The sequence below is a fragment of the Zerene cesonia genome, chromosome Z (assembly GCF_012273895.1).
Source record: "Zerene cesonia ecotype Mississippi chromosome Z, Zerene_cesonia_1.1, whole genome shotgun sequence".
Classification (NCBI taxonomy): Eukaryota; Metazoa; Arthropoda; class Insecta; order Lepidoptera; family Pieridae; genus Zerene; species Zerene cesonia.
Window position 1 is genome coordinate 1,272,079 of NC_052122.1, and position 20,691 is coordinate 1,292,769.

Sequence of the window (20,691 nt, forward strand, 5' to 3'; positions counted from 1 at the left end):
TTTCTTTAAAGTATCAACTTTGAATCAGAGACTCATATCCAGTTCGTGTTTTATTTTTAGCAAAGTACTGATCACAGCTCGATTTTTACTTTTTATTTGTTTGCTCAGCTCTATTTAAATTCTTATGTTTCTGTAATTGCATTTTCATATTGTGCAAAATGTAGATATTTTATTGGTAAGATGCCATTCTTTTAATAATATCGTTAAAAATAGATACATTTTATAAGTAAAAGTTTACTTATAAAATTGGTACTTTAATTGGCATATTACTTAAAAACATGTCAGTTTTGTTTCTCCTAAGCTTGCTATTGTAGGATTCAATAATAATAGATAACTTAATAATCTTGTGGAGTACGCACTCATAACATAATATTATAATAGTTTGATAAGAGTAGTCAAATAATAATATTTATTTTCAAATAATTCTTTTATATAATCAGCAGTTTTTTTACATTAACTTTTAAATATTACCATTAAAATTTACAATCATGTAACAAATATAAAATAAAATGCAATTTACAAAAAATGTGTGTGTTGTAAAAAGTTTTGATAAAATTGATTTTGTTCTAACATTTTTAATTATTTCAAATCCTTATTAATTATTTCAAATCATGTTCATAATATATTTCCAATCTAAATATTAAAGTATAACCCCAGCACAGAGCTGCGTAATAATCTCCGGTATACATAAGTATAATATAGATAGGAAGAAAGTCCGAGTGTAAAACGGTAGGGGAGACGAGTGATCGGCATCGTCCGAGAAAATCGATGACGGCACTCCCCATAGTTTGCATGACCGTCCACCGGCCACAGACTACACATCTCAGCTTTAAGCTTAAAAAACTGGTTTTAAATTATTCCTATTTCATCTCCTAACATGTTTAGAGCAGTCATTATCTTGCAATCATCATCTAATTTCGCTATAGCTTTTAAACATATATTTTTCTGATTATTCGTCAAGTTGTAATTGCAAATATGTAATTGTACATCATTTGAAATTGTATTACTTGTAATGTATGTAATTTTATTAAGCAAGTTTTTGACACTTAACTTTTACACTTCTTTTGAACTATTTAACCGCTGTGTGTGTGTATTTAACGTATGTTATTAAATACATGATTTTCTTATACGTAATCAATTACATGGTTGCTGTTTAGAAAATAATTGATCTTAAAATTTTCGTTACTTAATATAACCTCATATTGCATTTGGTCAATGACACTGCATTCGCTGTAGACGTTTACATTAAAATAACCAACATCGGTATCGTAAGTATACCTATAAAATAGTAGGATACGTTCTTTAAATTCATAAACCTGTTTTGCATCAACCTTCAAATCAACAATATATTCAAACATTATTTATATAAACTTTTTCAAATTATTATTTAATTACTACATTATAATTACTTTGAAGAATAAGTAACATTAATTTTGTGAACTACTAAAACTACTTCCTTGGAGTCTTCGAAGAATAAAAAACGAGATTTAAAATTTAGAAAATTTAGTCGCAGGTTCGGGCAGCCCGCATTATAAGGGTGGGTGCTATTGCTGTCCCACTCGGACGCAGCTTCACCGGACATTTCGACCGGGCATTTCAATTTTGAGAAAGAGTAGGACCGGTCCGTTCCCCGCACCCCCGCCCTCCCCCACGCAGCTCTCTCGCTTCCGCCAAGGACGAACAAAAGGACGAAGAAGCGATAACTTCATCACGGCGCGCGGCGTGTCGTTCTCGCTCGCACTCACGTCTCGGTGGGGGACGACGTTGCGAATTGTTATTGAAGTCATGCCCCCGAAGGCGACTTCGGGAAGGCTGTCAGTTGCTTGTAAACGTTCATAGCGTCCGTACCCGGCGGCTGACCCGTCGTGTTCGCGCTTTATTACAAACTACATAACACGTCGCGATTTTGTTAAGAAAAGTGCCAAGATATCCAATTAACATTTACTGTGATTATTATTTAACGATAAAAGTTTACAATTTAGTTTTAGTAAATAACTACGATGAACATTGAGTTTGGAACTTTAAAAACTATATTTTTTGTGTAAAGCATCGATTTAAAATTTGTGCATTCGGACAGTTGAGCGGAGTTTTGTGTTGTTTACGAATACAGCGGCAGTGTTTACAGCGCGCACGTGGCCCGACGCCCGCCCGCGCGCGATGCCGCGAAAAACTTTCTTTGAAAACATTACTGTGGCATAAGCTGGACCGCGAGGGAGACGCCGCGATTACGACCATGACTTTAACCTGTAGCGCTTGATTTGTGTAGCAACGGCTACATGTGCGTGGAAGAACAGAGTGCCGTTTTTTATTTTAATTTTTTCTTTGGAGGAGGCGGTGCTCTCCTTTGGATTAATGATTTAAATGGCTAACAGCAACACCGTGTCGTCGACTTTACCGTCGAGGGATTATCATTGTAAGGTGTGCGATCTTTATTTGGACACTGTTGATTCTTTAGAAGTGCATTTACAATATCACAAAGAAAATTTATATGTGAAGTGGGGTACGCAAAATTCACAAAATGATACTGAAAATAACAACGGCACAAAAATAAAAAACGAAACTACTGTGTCAGCCCCTGCAGACTCCAGTGACAACATGATTACAAAACCTAGTCCGGAATTTCAACAACGTGCTACACCGGAGACTTCTACGCAGTTTCCTCATCCAGCAACACCACAAAGCTACCACAGTGCGCCATCGCCATATCAGAATCCAGACCAAACCACCTTCTCTCCCGGAGCACAATATGGTAATAATTATTCACATTCAAACTTCTCTCAGAATCAGCATTCAGAACAAATTAACTGGGATCAATCTCAATATAATCAAGACTACCACAAGTCAAATCGTTTCCACCCTTATAATTTACAAGATCGAGTATCACAAGTATCTTCCTCGAGCCCTTTATATGGACAGCCATTAAATCAGCCTACACCCTCACCATCTCCAAACCAGTGTGACAAATGTGGCTTTGTATGCGACTCTGCTGTACAATTGAATGAGCATTGTAACTCGGCTCATGCAGGATCAAGCTCGACACCTACGGCAGCAGCAATGCCGTTCCAACAATTTGCTGGTAAACAATTTAACAGTTCTGGTTACCAAAATGAAAATATTAAAGTAAAGGAGGAACATGAAGAGTCCTCAGACATATTAGATTTGGACTCACAAAAGGTGGTATACCAAGGTAACGAGGGCGAGACACAAAACAATCAATATGAAGAAACACAACCACAAGGAAGAGAAGTAAACACACGAACAGTCCCGATGATGCCATGGGAGACTCAAAAATTATACAATAATCCACAAATAAATGGAGATGTATCTCTATTTAAAGAACAGAAAATGTTCCAAGAACAAAAACCGTACCCTTCAGACGTAAAAATGTTTCATCCTGAACAAAAATTTGCATACGCACAAGATAAGTTCCTTCCAGTACATCACGATCAAAAACAATTTATGCATGTCGATCAAAAAATATATTCCGGAGTACAAATGCCATCGCTGTCAGAATACGCAGGGCCCGTGGCTTCATCCAATTCTGATATGAAACCGCCATACCGGCCATATGATTCGCCCAACGCACCGCAAATAACGAGTACGCAACCTGCTAATCCTACATCATCTGCATTACCGTCGATTGGTGGGAAAGGAGCAAATTGGAAATCAAATGAAGCGAGAAGACCAAAAACATACAACTGTACAGCTTGTAATAAATGGTTTACGAGTTCGGGGCATCTTAAAAGACATTACAATACCACTTTACACAAAAATGCTGTACGATCATCAGGTCAGCCAGATCCAGCAACAATGCCAATTTCAAGTCATCATCATCCCACGCGGGAGTCTCTTCAGGCTCGTGCTCAACAGCAAAGCGCAGACTCAAACACGCAGAGTCCTGTGCCCTCAGACGACAGCCGGGGCGTTGATGATGGAGCACTACAATCACCCTACGCGTCGCAAAGTTTTGATCGCTCACATCGGGTCGCCGCGATGCAGTCCAAGCCGCCATATACGCATCTTCAACAGGGTAACTTAGATAATAATTTCAGTAATAATCCTTTAGTTAACCATCCTCTACAACATCAAGTAGGTTCTCATCCTATTAATATAGGTAGTCAACCTCCAGGGATAGGTAATCCGAATGACAGCCAGGGGTCTAAAGGTGCATCAATATCTTCTAGTGCGAATCCCCCAAACGGGGAAGCAGGTCCCTCTGTTTCACAAAATCACCATATGAGGGGCCTGCTATCAGTGTCAACCAGCAATATTTCAACTCCAGCTCTAACCCAGAGTACTCCAGCGCTTACGGCGCACACACTGCCGCCGTTCAGTCATTTGGGTGTCAACCCATACAGTCCGAGGTCTACGGATCCTTTGGGGCCTTCGGTACCGGACCCCACGCACACCCCATTATATTTGGGTCAGAATTTTCAGCAGACTATAGCACCGAGTTACCCAAACGGGATGGCCCCCCACGTTATGGATATGGCTATCAACAATCTGCCTATAGCCAATCCGGCTACTTTTGGTGAATCAACACCCGAAGAAGTCGAAGTTATGGAACAAGAAACGTCTATTCAGCCTGCCAGTGGACGCTTGCCTAGCTTTTCGCAGCTCCAAACGCAGAGCTTTAGCGTTTATGTTTCTAACTATGTCACATCACCTAACGTGGGGGGTCAAGTTATTACCGACGAGTCTACCGCCGGTTACATAATAGTTGATCCAGTCCATTCTTCTCCTCAATACAACAGTATTGATATAAATGGACAAGATATTGATTATGAATATAGTTATTTCCCCAAACCTATGAAAGACAGCATTACTAATTATAATACGGATAACATAAAAGTTTATCCGTATGGTTACGCTGTAGGGGGTAAAACTATTAAAAGGGAGGATGACGTATTACGAAGTGACTCTAGTGAGCTTCAAATTCTAAAAATTGAAGACATTATGGATTATGCAAACAAAGAAAATTATGGTGCACAAATGAAGTCGCCTGCTAGTCCAGAGAGTGCTAAAGCTGAAAATGAAAGCCACGGCTCTCCTTCTATATCATCAACGGTGCCAAGTACGCCGTTGACTGAAAGAAATCAACTGAAAAAGAGTGCACCTACCACCGTTCATAAATGTTTTGAATGTGATAAATTGTTTAACAAAGCGTGCTATCTCACGCAGCACAATAAAACTTTTCACTCAGGAGCTAAGCCTTTTAAGTGTGATCGATGCGGCAAGCGCTTCTCTGACGACGTTTCATACGAGGGCCACTATTTAAAGCATGCTCACAATAAGCCATTCAAATGCCACGAATGCCCGAAATCGTTTAATCACAAAACTGATTTGCGTCGTCACATGTGCTTGCACTCAGGCTGCAAGCCATTTGCATGCGACCACTGCGGCAAAGGCTTTATACGAAAAGATCACATGATAAAACATTTCGATACACATATTAAAAAGAATTTGCGTTCATCATCCTCCTCATCCTCAGTTTCCTCGACGTCATCTCCGTCTTCGTGAACAAGCTTTTGAAACCGACGATATAAATATAAGTTATGCGTATCGTATACACATATCATAACTAGATGGCAATACTAAATAAAACATTATTTGATTATATTCATATATGTATGTAGTTTAAGACGTTGAAGCTCGATGTTTTGTTATATATATCTGTTATGTCCTTATAGAGAAGCCAGGAGCCGATTTCGACGCACGCGTTCATTCCGTCAGTTTTATTTTTTGTTGTTCATTCAATCTAACCTTGTCTTCGGTGCAAGGTGACTTTACATGTCTGGTTGTCTGGGCGCTAAACAAAACATATAATTACATGACGTTGGAGTAATATTCCGCAATATTTTAGACCGATCCATATCACTTTACATATGATAATTTATATAGTAATAAAATAATAATTAGTTATATATGAACCACTTTTATCAATATGTTAGGTCATTCCAGTGACTATCGTTTTAATGTTAATTACATATCCTTTTACTCTAAATGTTTTATTTTAGTTACAATTATATGTTTGCCTTTGATTGTTGATGTTGATAGAATTATGCGTGGAATGTAAGAGTTCATAGAGTATTTTTTTCAGTGTAAATACAAATATTATTAAAGAAACATTAATAATATCATAATTGTACCATTATCATCCTAGTTGCGGGGCTGGATAAATGGACGTTTGACAAGATAAAATATTTGGATAGTTTTGAAAGATTATTTGCAAATAAAAATTATTATATACCTATTCTTTAAAAGTAATTCGACAATGAATTGATTAATATTGTGTATTGACATCATATCACCTAATATTATGTAGGTTTATTAGGTGGGCGAAACGCACGTCTTTAGTGAATTTATTGAGAGTGAGTAGTTATTGCTACTAATGAGTGGATTTCTATTACGAATGTACCTATTAATTCAATATGATGTACAGTGGCCAAATATGTGCATAACATCACTCCTTAGCCAACTTCTACTAATATTAATTTTTATTTGTGGTAATAATTATTGTTTGTTGTATTTTCCGGTGCTTCCTATTATTTTATCTGTTGAAATTTGTTTTAATGTTAGGCTAGATAGCTACTTTGAAAATTCTGATTCGTTTGGGAATTGAAAAGTAATTATGCCACTATTTAGTTACCAATATGTTATGTGAACGAATTTAGTTTATACATTCCTGTGTCGTTAGTGTAGGAAAGTAGTCTTCCTGAACGTTGCCAAATTAATTCCGCCAACTGTCTGTTGCGAAGCGATTTAACTTTTAATGATTTTAGCCTAATGATAATGAAATTCTCTAGCAATAATTTAATATAATAATGTAAATGTTTTCTTTTTGTATAATAATAAATAAAATATTTCGATTATTGAGTACGTGTTTAGAGCGGTATGGGAGACATAAACATTTTGTATATAATATACGAAAGGATAATACAATAATAGACAGTATGTATTAAGCATTCCAAGGCCCCTTGGCACAGGCGTTACAAAATATTCATCTTGTTATTTATTCACATTTAATTCAAATGGTTGTGATCTGGAGTGTTCCCGGGTTTTTGGCAGTACAATGTAAACATAAACAAATAAAATAACAAATACTATATTTATTACAAATAAATATTTCACAGGGCTGCTTCTTCAAACTATTATATTATCTATAGATACATAATTAACCGGTAGAATATTTTGTCACGCTTTCTCGTAGATGGAAACCCTATGATTGTCTATTCAACATACTGATTATTCGTTAACTATGGAGTCATTGTGCAATATGAACATTGTATTGACTTAATTTTGATAATGTTTGTATTTGAATGTTGATTATATTTCAGAAATATTTTTATACAAATAGAATTACACATGTCTACCTCATCAGCGACTATATTTAATCATATCAAAAAGATAAAAAAGTATATACACGTCTATTTCAATGAAGTTTATAATAATATTAAATATTTTTAATATAAAAATACTGCCAGTTTGACTTGATCGTTGATGATTCTATCTGTAATTAGTTTAGTTCGTCAGTCAATTTTAATGGAAAATGTATACACAATATCACACTTTTTATATCGGTTGAATGTTATGAAATAATTATAAAATGGACTGTTGAACTATGAGTACAAAATAAATCTAACAAACGAGTTGGCTGACGGACCATTTGGTTAAATTAATGACATAATTATACAGTGTTTACAATTAAATAAACATGGATGCAAAAATAAACTTAAGATCTATACTATTAGGAACTATTTGTGTATCATATTTTCATTATAGCAATAACGTAATAATAAAACATTAATGAGTATGAAACTTAACTACCTCAAGTAACGAGTAATAGGGTTAGAATGTGTTGTGAGGGCGCGAACCTCGGGCTCGAGGCTGTCGGCTAACTAACCGAATACCTCGTCTTGCCTTCCACATTTTATTTAAAGATAATTATATATCATTTATTTACACAGACAGGCCTGGAGTTGCGCGGTCCGACGCCCGTCTTCTAATATATTTTAGCGGACATTTGTCTCCTCACACTGTTTAAAGCACACACTAGTAGTATTTAGATATTAACTAATGTAAATACAAAATCTACGATAAATTTTGTTATTTATCATATTCAATTATATTCATCGATAGACTTATTTTTAATAAGTTTTACGTAATACAAGTTAATATTAATTATAAGATTTGAAACACTGTAAGCAGTGGCTTTGTTTGTGTTTGATATTATGTTAATTTAATTATTGTCAGTTACCATACGATTTCTGTTACATTCAGTTGAGTAAAATCGGAACAGTTCAAATATGATAAGACGTTGTTTTTTTTTAACAAGATTGTTCCCTTTTCAGTGATACTTTATGGCAGACAACATTGGATTGCATAAGTTGATTTTTATTATTTGTTTATTATAAGCTTAGTGCGAAATCACACCGTTGCTAACTTCACTCACGTGATTTTCTTGTTTTAACAGGATGCTTTCTGTCATCTAAACTAAACCTTGGAAATCACATGGGTTAAGATAGACTTAGAATAAGGTTTCTCATAGATTACTTATACATAGGTTTAGGTGACAGGTCTGTACATCGCTCTAGCGAACGATTTTTCCATATATGCTTTGCGTTGATATGTTTGTGGGGAAAATTAACAAAGGGTGCGTGATACATTTGTAAGATTAGAAGCGTACAAATCTCTAACATTACAAATGTACCTTGATTAGTTCTCTCATATAACAAAGGGAGTATTAGTCTAGTAGCGCTCACTTTGTTAAAAACGAAAGAAAATATATGTGCTGTTTAATTATATTTTATTATTCCTTGCAATATGTGTTTTTATGCATTTTTACACAAACATGTCAATTGATATGTGAACTGCTCAGCGATTTTTATTATGATATGTTTTATGTTACCAGAGACTGAAATGCCAGATTTATAATTCCTATATGATTCCTTATAGTTTATACCATTTAGAAAGTCTTGGCATTTATGTCCTTGCTGATGTTTTCGTGACAACAAATGGTATCCGGTGTCGGAACTGTCATTTAATATAAATTTAATGTGAAAAAAATGTTGTTTTTTTTACCCCCAGCCTGCCTTTGCGAATATATTAATTGTATTGCATTTCTATGTATGGTGTATTTATTTAATCTGATGTACCTAATATTTGTTTATTAAAGTCAATAAACAGATATAGGTGGGTCTTGATGATCTTTTAACAAACATGTGATTATATAAACTCAATGTTTTATTTATTTTATTATTTAAATAATGAGTATTTAATAAAACATGGTATCGTTTAGAAATTAAAAACTTTTTAACGGATTTTAAACGCGATTTATTCATTATATTATTAACCCGACGTTTCGAATACTTTACAGCGAGCGTGGTCCCGGGGAGACTGACCAGTCGTAAAAAGTTATTAATTTCTAAATGTATAATACTCGCGTAAAATCAAACACAAGAAAATACCATGGTATCGTTTCTACATCTTTATGAGCATGGCAGCATGTTTAAAAAATGTCAATGATGATGTCATAAGCAATTTTTTAAATACTGGACACGCGGACTAGCACGCTGTACACGAATAAAACATATGAATAAAAAATAAATTGCATTAATTTGTATAGGTACATATAAAAGAAATATGTGTATGCTACATGACTTATAACTCAAGCACGGCTGAACAGATTATAATGAACTTTGGTTTGATAAATCCATTGTCACCACTTAGTTTAAGATAATAAATTAAAAATTGCAAGGTGGGGCGAGTTGATAACATACATAAAACGTCCTTTAACGTACAATTTTGGGTTTTATTTATACTAACTGCACGCCCAGGTAGTCTTTTATTGTACATAATTGAAATAAAATAACTTTCAAGTTGGATAAAACTGCACACGTTGTGCAAATTTTAATAAAATTGGTTTGAGTAGATCAGGAGTCCATCGCAGACAAATAATCTGACACGTTATTTACATATACTAAGCTTAAATTATTTAGTTTTCAAGAATAACGTTTTATATGGTACAAATCATATACTGACCGTAGGGTCTTGTACGAAACATATGATTTTTCTATTATTTTCTTATTATTTATTTATTTTAGATACACATATTACAGTTTACAGTTAAAAGTAAACAATCGATTCGTTATTAAAAATATACGTTTACTATCAGAATCGAGTTATTAGTGTAGTATGTCTCAATCTACCACAAGTAAACCTTTCACTGAAAATTTAAAGAATAAAAAACACATTTTTACAATGGAAATTTTTTCACACACGACAGCAGAGTCCAGAGTTCAGTATCCGGCTTATAAATAATGTAAGTATAAGATGTAAGTATAAAGAAAGAAAATATAATGAAATATAAGAATGATCACTCAAGCACTCAAAAAATAACTGATAATACTAAAAGCCGTTTTCCGTAACAGCGCATTTTTTCTATTAATTAAATAAAAATATTATACATAGTTGTAACTAAACGCTTTTGTTATACCTAAGGAAAACGCGTTGTAACGAAAAATGGTTTTTAACGGTAACGTATAGAAGGTATAAAAAAACTAATATAACCATTAAAATATTTTCCAAACCTAAGAAATCGAATCCACGTTCATGATCTATTGCCTACTATTCAAATTAATGTTTATTTTGAAAATACCATGAGGTGGATCTAAATGTGAAAGTACATCAGTCTGCCTGAATCTCCTTCACCTCTAAATCAGTGAACCGATTTCATGAACTTTGGTGCAGGCATAATTTTAGACCTGATTAAGGTAAGATATATTCTTATATATAAAAATAAATAGCTGTTCGTTAGTCTCGCTAAAACTCGAGAGTGGCTGGATCGATTTTGATAATTTTGGTTTTGATGCATTTATAATAGTCCAGGGAAGGTTTAGAAGGTAAAAAATACGGATAAATGTTTTCAAAAAAGGTCAATGGCGTTGGGAAGTTCGCCGGATCAGCTATTTATTGATAGTTTTTATCCCGGAAATCACTCAACCGGACCTATGGAAAACTGAGGCTTGTTTGTTTTATCTTTGACTACGTGAGCAAAGTCGAGGGTGAAAAGCTAGTATGTTATATTACAAGAAACCTTATCTATACAAGGTTTCTTGTATTACTATTAATACTCAGCGAGTATTTGTAGACAAGACATATAAAAGACATCAACGCGGTGCTACTTGATAGATAATAAATATTTAAGTTATCGTATTTCGAACCATTTTCACCAAATACACCAAAATAACTTGATTAACGAATACAATATGTAAATATTTGTATTTTCATAATGTAGAACATAAATCGTTAAACATCTGTGATTGTAAATGTTTGAGAATCTTACCGAAAAAAACCATTTGGGTATGCCAATTCCTTACTTGATTATTTACTCTTCTGTGTAAAATCTAGTATGGAGATAGATTAGTCTGGACCTATGTACTTAGGCTACTATTTACCCAACTACTATTGAACATCTCATTAAGCGTGATATTATTTTAATGGCTTTGGTATTAAAAGAAATGCACGTTACTTTTGGTGTAAGATGTATTTATATGACTGTTTATGGTATTTGAAACGGAGGTGAGGTAGCCACGGGTGTATGAAGAGGCGCCAGCGGAAGATCTCGCATTCTTCGCAGCATCACTCCGGGCACAAGTATTTTGATAGACAAATATGTCTATAAAATAGAATATTTCCCATATATTTTTTTGTTAATTGGAAAATATACATATTTTTTTTAAGTTATATTTATTTCACACAGATAGCTGAATTATATTTTTATATAACAAATTATTATTGAACTCATATTGATCGACAGAATTACATGACATATACACGAAACGGTATAATAAATAACTATTTTCTATTAATAAGGTTACCCTTAGGGGAGGTAGCAATTCAAATTTAACAAACCGACCAAATGACAAGAATTCCTTTAAAAAAATTAAGACAACTGGTTGAAAACTTTAAACTAAAAGAATAATCCAGAGTTATCGAGCAACAAAACTAGAAAATAAGATACAGTCGAATAGAGAATCTCCTTCGTTTTCAATCATCCCGATTAAAAGAAGTAACAACGAGTATGTATATATGTGTAGATTGTTAAATTCAAATCGTACAATATACAAGCAAACAACAAAAAATGTAACTATTTGCATGGATAGTCGGTGTAGCAACTCGCGCGTGGCATGAGTTGATTCAGATTCAGTCATGACCTTCGAACGAAAGTAAAACCGGTGTGGGTCAACGCGACGCGCCTGCGCGGCTACATTCACTTTCATACAATAACTAAATATATCCTGTATGCAGGACTGCAGGAAAGACAAGCGAAAGGGTTAGAAGCTAACCTGGCTTACTATTTATTAACACGCTTTTATTAGCTTCACTTGTATGTTTGCATGTAACCGACTGCTTTAGAGTCGATTTTGTACCACTGCAAACGGACAGATTTCATTCAAATTTTGCACACTTATCAAGGATCTGTGACAATACAATAATTCAATTATCTTATTAATCTGGTTCAATGAAATCATTAGGATCGCTAGGATTACATAATTTCCTTCCGTATACTCTGTATAAGAGCAAGTGAGACAATTGAATTGATTCTTTCATATTATAAGCGTGTTTTTTAGTTTTGTAACTATATATTTTTACTCGAGTTATCACTGCACAGCTTCAGTAGATTAAAAAATACTCTCTTTAAATGTCTTTCTAAAAAAGGATATTGATGGCAAAGAAAATAACAGACACAATAAATAAAAACGGAATTTCGTGGTTTACACCAGAAAAATATGAGGAAAACAAATTTCATTTCAATAAATTGGTATTAATTTATTAAAGCGTTATATCATTATCAAATAAATTTAATGATTTTTGGAATCTTTTATAATCCTATTAAATTACTAAGTACTCAGCTGGCTTATGAATAGAAAGTAAAAAAGTGTTTGATATAAAGGCAGGATAATCAAGGACAGAAATTATATTATAGAATAAGTTCTTATTTTTGAGGAGCTGCTGCCCGTACCTTCGCCCGTGGTCATTTAGATTTTCATTCTACAAACTTTCATCTCCTATTTCATTAGGAATTTACCTTCCATTCTTAGTGGATGCATATATCATAGTGGCTTTCTAGATGCCGAATTTGAATTTCAGTCCGATCGGTTGAGTAGTTTGGGCTGTACGTTAATAGATCAATCACTTTTCTTTGTATTTTATATAAAGAAAACAAAACTTTTAATAACAGTTGCGCTAGTTAGCAAGGTGTTGTTGGTTTTTTTTTTAACTCTTCATAATACTTATTCATCATTTGCAATTAAGTCAACTACGATAATTTTGGAAACACTGATTTATAGATTATACTCATTATGAGTAATACATTTGGAATTTAATTAATTTCCGTTCCCACGTGGACTTGGATAACTATAGGTACCTATATAATTCGCGTGTTGTGTGGGCGACGGAGGCTTTGATGCGGTTACGTTTCTGTGAAACTTCCAATTCGTTCTGATAATAGTTGCACTCATTATAAATGGAGTGAGATTCAAACACGTTTGGAAGATATAGCAGATATTTATTTGAAATATTATGCCATTACTCATACATCTTATAAAATAAGCTTTGAAACACATGTTTGATTCATAATGACAGTATGTTTATAATATTATGTACAATTATTTGTATAAACCATGTTCGGCATTTCATACAAAACACTGTTTTTCTGCCCGCGGCTTCGCCCACTTAATCAAGTGAAAATATATATAGTTCCTTTTCTCATGGTATTTCCGAGATAAAAATTATGTATATTAAAAATTATGTAAAAATTATGTAGTTTAGGCATGAAAGACAGACAGAGTTAATTTCGATTTTTTTATATCAGTAGGGGTTACGTTAAATGTTCTTTCTTTATTCAAAAATTAAATTAATTATGGCTGTAAAATTTTAACATGTTACAACTAAAACATGAGCAGTATTAAATAATATTCCTTATTAAATCGTAATGTACTTTTTAGAGCATTAAATTTTTAAACATAATTGTGAATAACGTGGTCGGTGGCCGTATTAAATGGTCATTGGTATTTTATCAAGGTTAGACAATATTAGGTCATTGGTTTTGATATTCTTTGAATTATAATTTAAAAGCGATGCAGATACAAGATGCAGTGAAAAACAAATGTAAACTATTTAAATATGAACTTTATAAATTATTTACATGACTGTACTGTAACTAATTTATAAATTGTAGACTCCTGTATCTTTGTCCTCCGGTACGTAAGGACTCATTAAGTATTTAATAAAAGTACAGAAAGAAAAATAATATAAAGGATTGTTATGAGTTTTAACAGCGTTAAGGAGCTATTGATTTTTTTCTTTATTTAATACTAGATTTCCACCCATAATTAATCTCGATGGTGGGTACTTTTCATCACAGGATGAGAGTGGTTTTCTCTTCAACGTTACTCTGTCCGTCCCTTGAAGTAACTTATTTTTTGTTAGTTCTCTTATGTTTTTAGACTTATTAAAGACACCGAGAGCAGAGAGCAATTGTCACTTTAAATTAAAATTCACTACAAGTTAAAAGATAATATACGTATAAATAATATACTATGTTGATATTCTTCTTTTATAGTATTTTATAAAATGGGCTATCTCTAGTGTTTTTAGTGTAGTGTAGTGTGCAATACGTAGTCTATAAACACTACCGTCTTTGGTAAATTAGAAAAATTGCCTTTGTATGACATTAAGTGCACGAATATAACATATAGGTAACACGTTCCATTATTTTCCAACAACAACTTACAGTGGGACATAAACAAAATAATTGAAAATAAATATATGAATATATTTAATACGATTTTAATTTAAAGACTAGTTTCTGCATCTCAAGTGCATTGCAAAGGTAACGACCCATCGTACTTGAGACGACGGAGGTCAGTGTCGCTGACGCCATTCCTTTGCAATTATAACTTATAGACCAGTAGATGGCCAGCTTTGTAAACAACTTCACGTTAGAACACGACTTTTATCGCTCGCTTTGTATTACTGCAATATTGAATTTTTGACACAACAATTTTAATCTCCACAATGCTGAGTTTGCAACGTTTGTCATTTCCTAACATTCTTAAGAGCTGGCAATTTGTCGGATCTTTTGTGTGAAAAGTACATATGTATACATGTGTATACAAGTACATGTGTATTGATTAATATTTGAATTTGAGCGGATCGGATAATCGGTGTGTAAAATTCAGTTGGCGAATGGAGGTTCTCACATTACAATTTCGTTCAATTACAAATTATATATTTGCATTATTATTTTAAAAAAAGTTTTCATTTAAAATATACATAAACTTTAGTATTATTATAACTGATATAGTATTGTTTCGATTCGTTTTATATATCTCCTAGACTAATCGTGCAGAGATTCACAGTCACGCGTACATACATGTCCGTCGCATTGCTCCAGTATTCGCCCTAATGACGTAGGTACACCACTGGATTTTCATGAATCTTTCATTATTATTGTGGCAATACGCGCTTCAATTATTTTAAATGTTAAACTGAAAATCAATGTGAAAGCGACGAGGATCTGCTTTAAAAGTTAAATTATATCTATGCAATACAACGATCGCATTTACATGAATTTTTCTTTTTTCTTGACCTTGAAGAATCTCATTGTTCACGTGTTCTTACGTACGTTTATTTTAGTTTATTTTTTATGTTTTAACATTATTGGATCAAAGAACGAGGGTCTGATTCAGTCTGAACGAATGAATTATTTCCAGTCATTTTTAAATACATGAAACTATAAAGTTTTTAAAATGTTCCATCCCTCGTCACGTAATAACTAACATAAGTGTTTTCCCCTTAATATTTATTTAAATATATTATAAATATAAAAATCTCATATGATCTGGAAATGGTTCATCAATGGAACTTTTATTTCCATAAAAAACAAACCAAGTTCCTATCTCCTCCTCTCTTGAAGTTCATGACTGTACACATCAGTATTGTTATACGGGCGTCAGATGTGCACTTACATAAACTATAACGGAAGTGTGGGATGCTAATGTGTTCAATATCGATTGCAAAGTTTATTGATTCTTTTGCAAAATTCACCGCTATTTTATTTAACTTTGCGCCGAACGTTGACTGCAGTTTGCTGTTTTTTGTGTATACAATATATAAGTGTGTATACACTTTTTGTGCAAATACGTCAATGGAGACTAATTTACTTTTAAATTATCTAGATATATATCATAAAAATGTAAATTTAGTATAATGAGATAAATTTAATTAATATTAAGTACGCCGTGTAAAGTTTTGGAAGCCAAAATAAAAGTAAGTGTAAAATTCGTAAATCGATATCACGTAAATATGCAATTACTAAATATTAATTATTATACCATATTTTATATTCTTTAAAATTCTTCCTGTTGATGACGAGATAACACAAAGTGGCCAAGCGATACGAATATATAAAATGATTTTCATTCGGAAGAAAAAACAAAAAAAAATCGCGCCTGATGGTGATTGGCCTCACCAAGTCAAGGAGGTTGCAAGGGGAAACGTTCCTTGACCCACATAGAGTCACAACCATCTCACGCAATTTGTATTTTTGTATAAGGTGACAATTCTTGCTTTTCTATTTTTCCCTCTTTATCGTTGATTTTATTTATTGCGAGATATATTGCAGGTTTTAACTATAAAACACTTGTATATATCTTGTTTTGTATGCCTTAAGTGTGAGGTTCGGGTTATTGTGATCATGTTATGGTTTAAATGTCTCGATCGGGTGCGCGTGTTTTTTTTTTATTGATTAAATTTCTAATTGAATGCTATAATGTCCGGTTATTTTCCCCTCTAGTAAAAAAAGGCTTGGTAAGCGATCACCACCACCAGAGAACATTTGCAGAGGTAGTGCCTCTTATAAGGAGATATGAATAAGGAAGTGATTGATTACGGGAATGGGAGAATGGAATAGGAAGGGTGAGGAAAAGGATTTATTGCTCAGGCTCTCCACTCATCGTGCGAACCACAGTAGCATTCATATACTCTACTTCTAAATTCTAAAAGGTTGGACCGGTTATACATTCGAGTACTTTTTTGAACGCGCGATTGATATGTCTCAGAGTATACCTACAATAAAATATTATATAATTTTTTGTACTTGTATTAATTCAATTCCAATTAATTAGCCTAAGATATGTTAATTTATGCGTTTTCTGAATAAAGCATATTCTAAAAAATTTGGTCAGTGATCGTTTCAGCCAATAATAAAACATATAGCTGAATTTCTAACGAATACCGAGACCCAGTAATTAAAATGAAGTGAATAACTTGTTCATTTATTATATAAATTAATTCAGAAATATAGGGCGCTCTTATTTTCCTATGAATGATTTTTATTTTTGTCAAATTTAGAAGGACATGTTTACGACAGTTAATTAATTATTTATTCCTACTCGTATTCAAGGGTGGTATTTCCGAATCATCATCATCAGCCCATATATGTTCCCACTGCTGGGACACAGGCCTCCTATGAGGGTTCAGGCCATAATCCACCACGCTGGCCAAGTGCGGGTTGGCAGATGTCACATGTCGTCGAACTTTTAATTCTTGGACATGCCGGTTTCCTCACGATGTTTTCCTTCACCGTTTAAGCAGTGGTGATGTTATCCACATGCGCAGATAAATTGAAAAATCAATTTATTTCCTGCACGCTCGCCCGGTCTCGAACCCCGACTTATCGATTTTGAAGTCCGGTTCTCACCACTGAGCCACCACTGCTATTTCCGAATACCATTCAGATTTGTGGTCAATATAATTCACATTACCTTGAGACTGGTGGCATTCGATTTTCGTTCAAAAAGAAATAATTTATCGGCGCTATCTATCGTTGAAAATATTTTTTTTATACTATATCTTGATAAAATCTTTTGTTTTTATATTTATGTTTAAATAAGATTGTCGATGGTTGTCGCTGTTAATACTCGCAGGTACGAGCCCCAAGGATGTGTATAATACGATATGGCGTCATAGTAAAATCCATACACATCGTAAAACAAAGTCATTGGCCCACTTATAGAACTGTAATACTGTCGTTTTCTATAATATCCCGGCTCGTCGGAAGCTGCCGATGATGACGTCACCGTAGAAGCGACTCAACCGGTTTTTATTTAAGTTCCAATTTAACGTTTGATTCTTATACATAACTCGAGCGGCGTGTTCTAAGGTCGTCTGATATTCAAGGACATGGATGTTAATTACTAACTCTGCAGTTCCCAGTAACATTGCTCCAGTCTGACATTGAACAATAGGATATAAATAATTTGTTTCGTCTTATTTTGGTATAGCTGAATGCTTAAGATTAAATTTATTTGTTTCACTGATTTTGCTTTTTAGTGAATTCTATTAAAGCTGTATATCGGGGAATTAATTTAATATTTATGTTATTTACCACGCGCCTCCTACAATAATCCTTTGATAGCTTGCATATAAGGGAACTAAATAACACACACAGCTTTATTAACTTTTTTAAATAAAATGTCATAATTTGTATAGCCTAAAAGACAAATATTAATTCGGAGTAAAGCTCTTTCTAGTTAATGAAATAGTAATGGAACTGTTGTAATGCTGAAAACAGCTTTTTTCTAATTTTAATTTTTGTTTAATATTTCGCTTAACGAAATAATATTTAGAATATATGATATTATTATATACTCACTATAAAATATGTAATTTTTAACATATTTATTGACAGGTTAATATTTCAATGTGGAGTAACCGCAATAGAATGCAGAGAGACTCCTTTTGATGTTTTATAGAAATAAAAATTAATCGGCAATTGTGTTTCTGAGCGTAAATTCCGTTTTTTAGGTTTTTGTTAAGACACAAGAAGTCGCAGAATCTTATGGAGTGAAACAATGTACCGCGGGTGAAGCCGAGGCGGAGATCAAAATAATAAAGTAACATGCAATAAACGCTTATGTGACGTACACATTTCTAATATACATTTTTTCTATATTTATTACAAAATTTCAATTGCAGTTTAATTAGTTTCTTTGTTCGATGAGCCTGAAGGTAAGTTATTCTTATTAAAACGGTAAGGCACTCCATCGTTTCCGATGCTTATACTATAAGCTGTTTGTGGAGCAAGTTCCTCGGGAATATAGTGTCCATGTTGTAGGTAATATTTGGGACATTTGTTAAATTTATATATGAAAAAAAAATAAAAAAGAAAAGTTTTATTAATAAGTAAATTAGTAACTCTCACTGTCAGAGGCATAGACGACCGTGTCTTCAAACTTTCTCGGCTGAGAGGTTGAGATCTGGACTTAAACCTAAAACATGACACCTATATACGCGTTGAGTTCTTCAATCATTTACAAATCGAAACATTATGGTGTTATAGAAAAGTCCTAAGCTATTGCGTTTTTCTTAAATTACTTATAGCTATATTGAATATTGAACATTTAAATTTTTTTAGACATAGCAGTGCCGCGCGGTTTACGTCCGTACGAGCCCACTGTCATGGTCAAGTATTTCTATAGCTTATGTATTGTAACATCACTGCACATCATCACGACCGGACCACTAAACGGACTTTGATGAAAGTCCGTTCAACGAATCCATCCATCATGGATTCAAAACATGAAACGATTAGCAGGAAGGATTAAGTATATTTATTTATTCCCAAATAATTTAAAACGTGGTATACGCGCACGGTGTTCTTTTTTTATTGCGAATAATCGTGATTACTCATAGGTCATTGAAGTCCACAAGGAATGCTTTGTCGATAACTTTGGAAGCATATAAATTAACGTTAAAAGAAGCGACAAAACTGCGGTGCGAGAAATCTGTTTTCTGATATATAACTGATTAATCATTGTGTTACACGCTTTGCGTATAAAAAGCTAGCGATCAAACAAATGAAGCTATTGAAAGTTTTGCAGTTCTAGATACAGCGAGTGAGACTAATATGACTTGATGTATTTAAATGAACCAATAAGATATACATATTAAATGGTTAGAATATAAAATTTCATTTGGGTTATAGGATAATATAGTCAAACAACGGACCCTAGCAGATAATAGCGTAAACTATTATATTAGCTTCATCGAGCCGAGAGGAGATCATGTCACTGTGATAGAAATAGTAGGTTTATGCTTTTTATTATATACAATGATTAAATATGATATAATGATGTGGAACTGTATTGATCATTTAAATTAATTATCGAAATCAGTCTAGAAGGTCCTGCGATTAGCGCGTTCAAACAAACAAACTTTCAGCTTCATATTAATAGTATAGGTATTGTATGTATGCTTAGATCTTTAAAAGTACACAACGGATTTTGATAGGGTTTTTCATTTTTGTCAATATAATATATAATAAGCGGGATATTTATATGTACAGTAACATCTATTAAACTGATACTGATAGATGGCGTGGGGTGCCCCTTAGGCACATGAAACCGAAAGAGTAGAAGAAATTCGATTACTGTGGCGGGATCACGGGTGGCCGAGAGGCTAGGCGTTGCTACGGTTAGGCAAGAAACGCAGGTTCGAATCCTGCCTCGTGATCAATTTTTTTCTATTCTTTCAAAAATTTCTCATTTATAAAGCATTTCAATGCTATAAAACTAAAAATCAAATCTATTAAACTACTAAGAATTTAAAGGAATTTGATGAAAT

At 33.5% G+C, this 20,691-nt stretch overlaps 1 protein-coding gene across 1 annotated transcript; it reads left to right on the forward strand.

Annotated features, from left to right (window-relative positions):
• The first annotated feature begins 1,829 nt into the window (after window positions 1-1,829).
• On the forward strand, window positions 1,830-8,313 carry LOC119835814. The gene has a single exon (XM_038360826.1). It carries the CDS (start codon window positions 2,362-2,364, stop codon window positions 5,518-5,520), a length of 3,159 nt encoding a protein of 1,052 aa, XP_038216754.1. The 5' UTR covers window positions 1,830-2,361; the 3' UTR covers window positions 5,521-8,313.
• The last annotated feature ends 12,378 nt before the right edge of the window (window positions 8,314-20,691 follow it).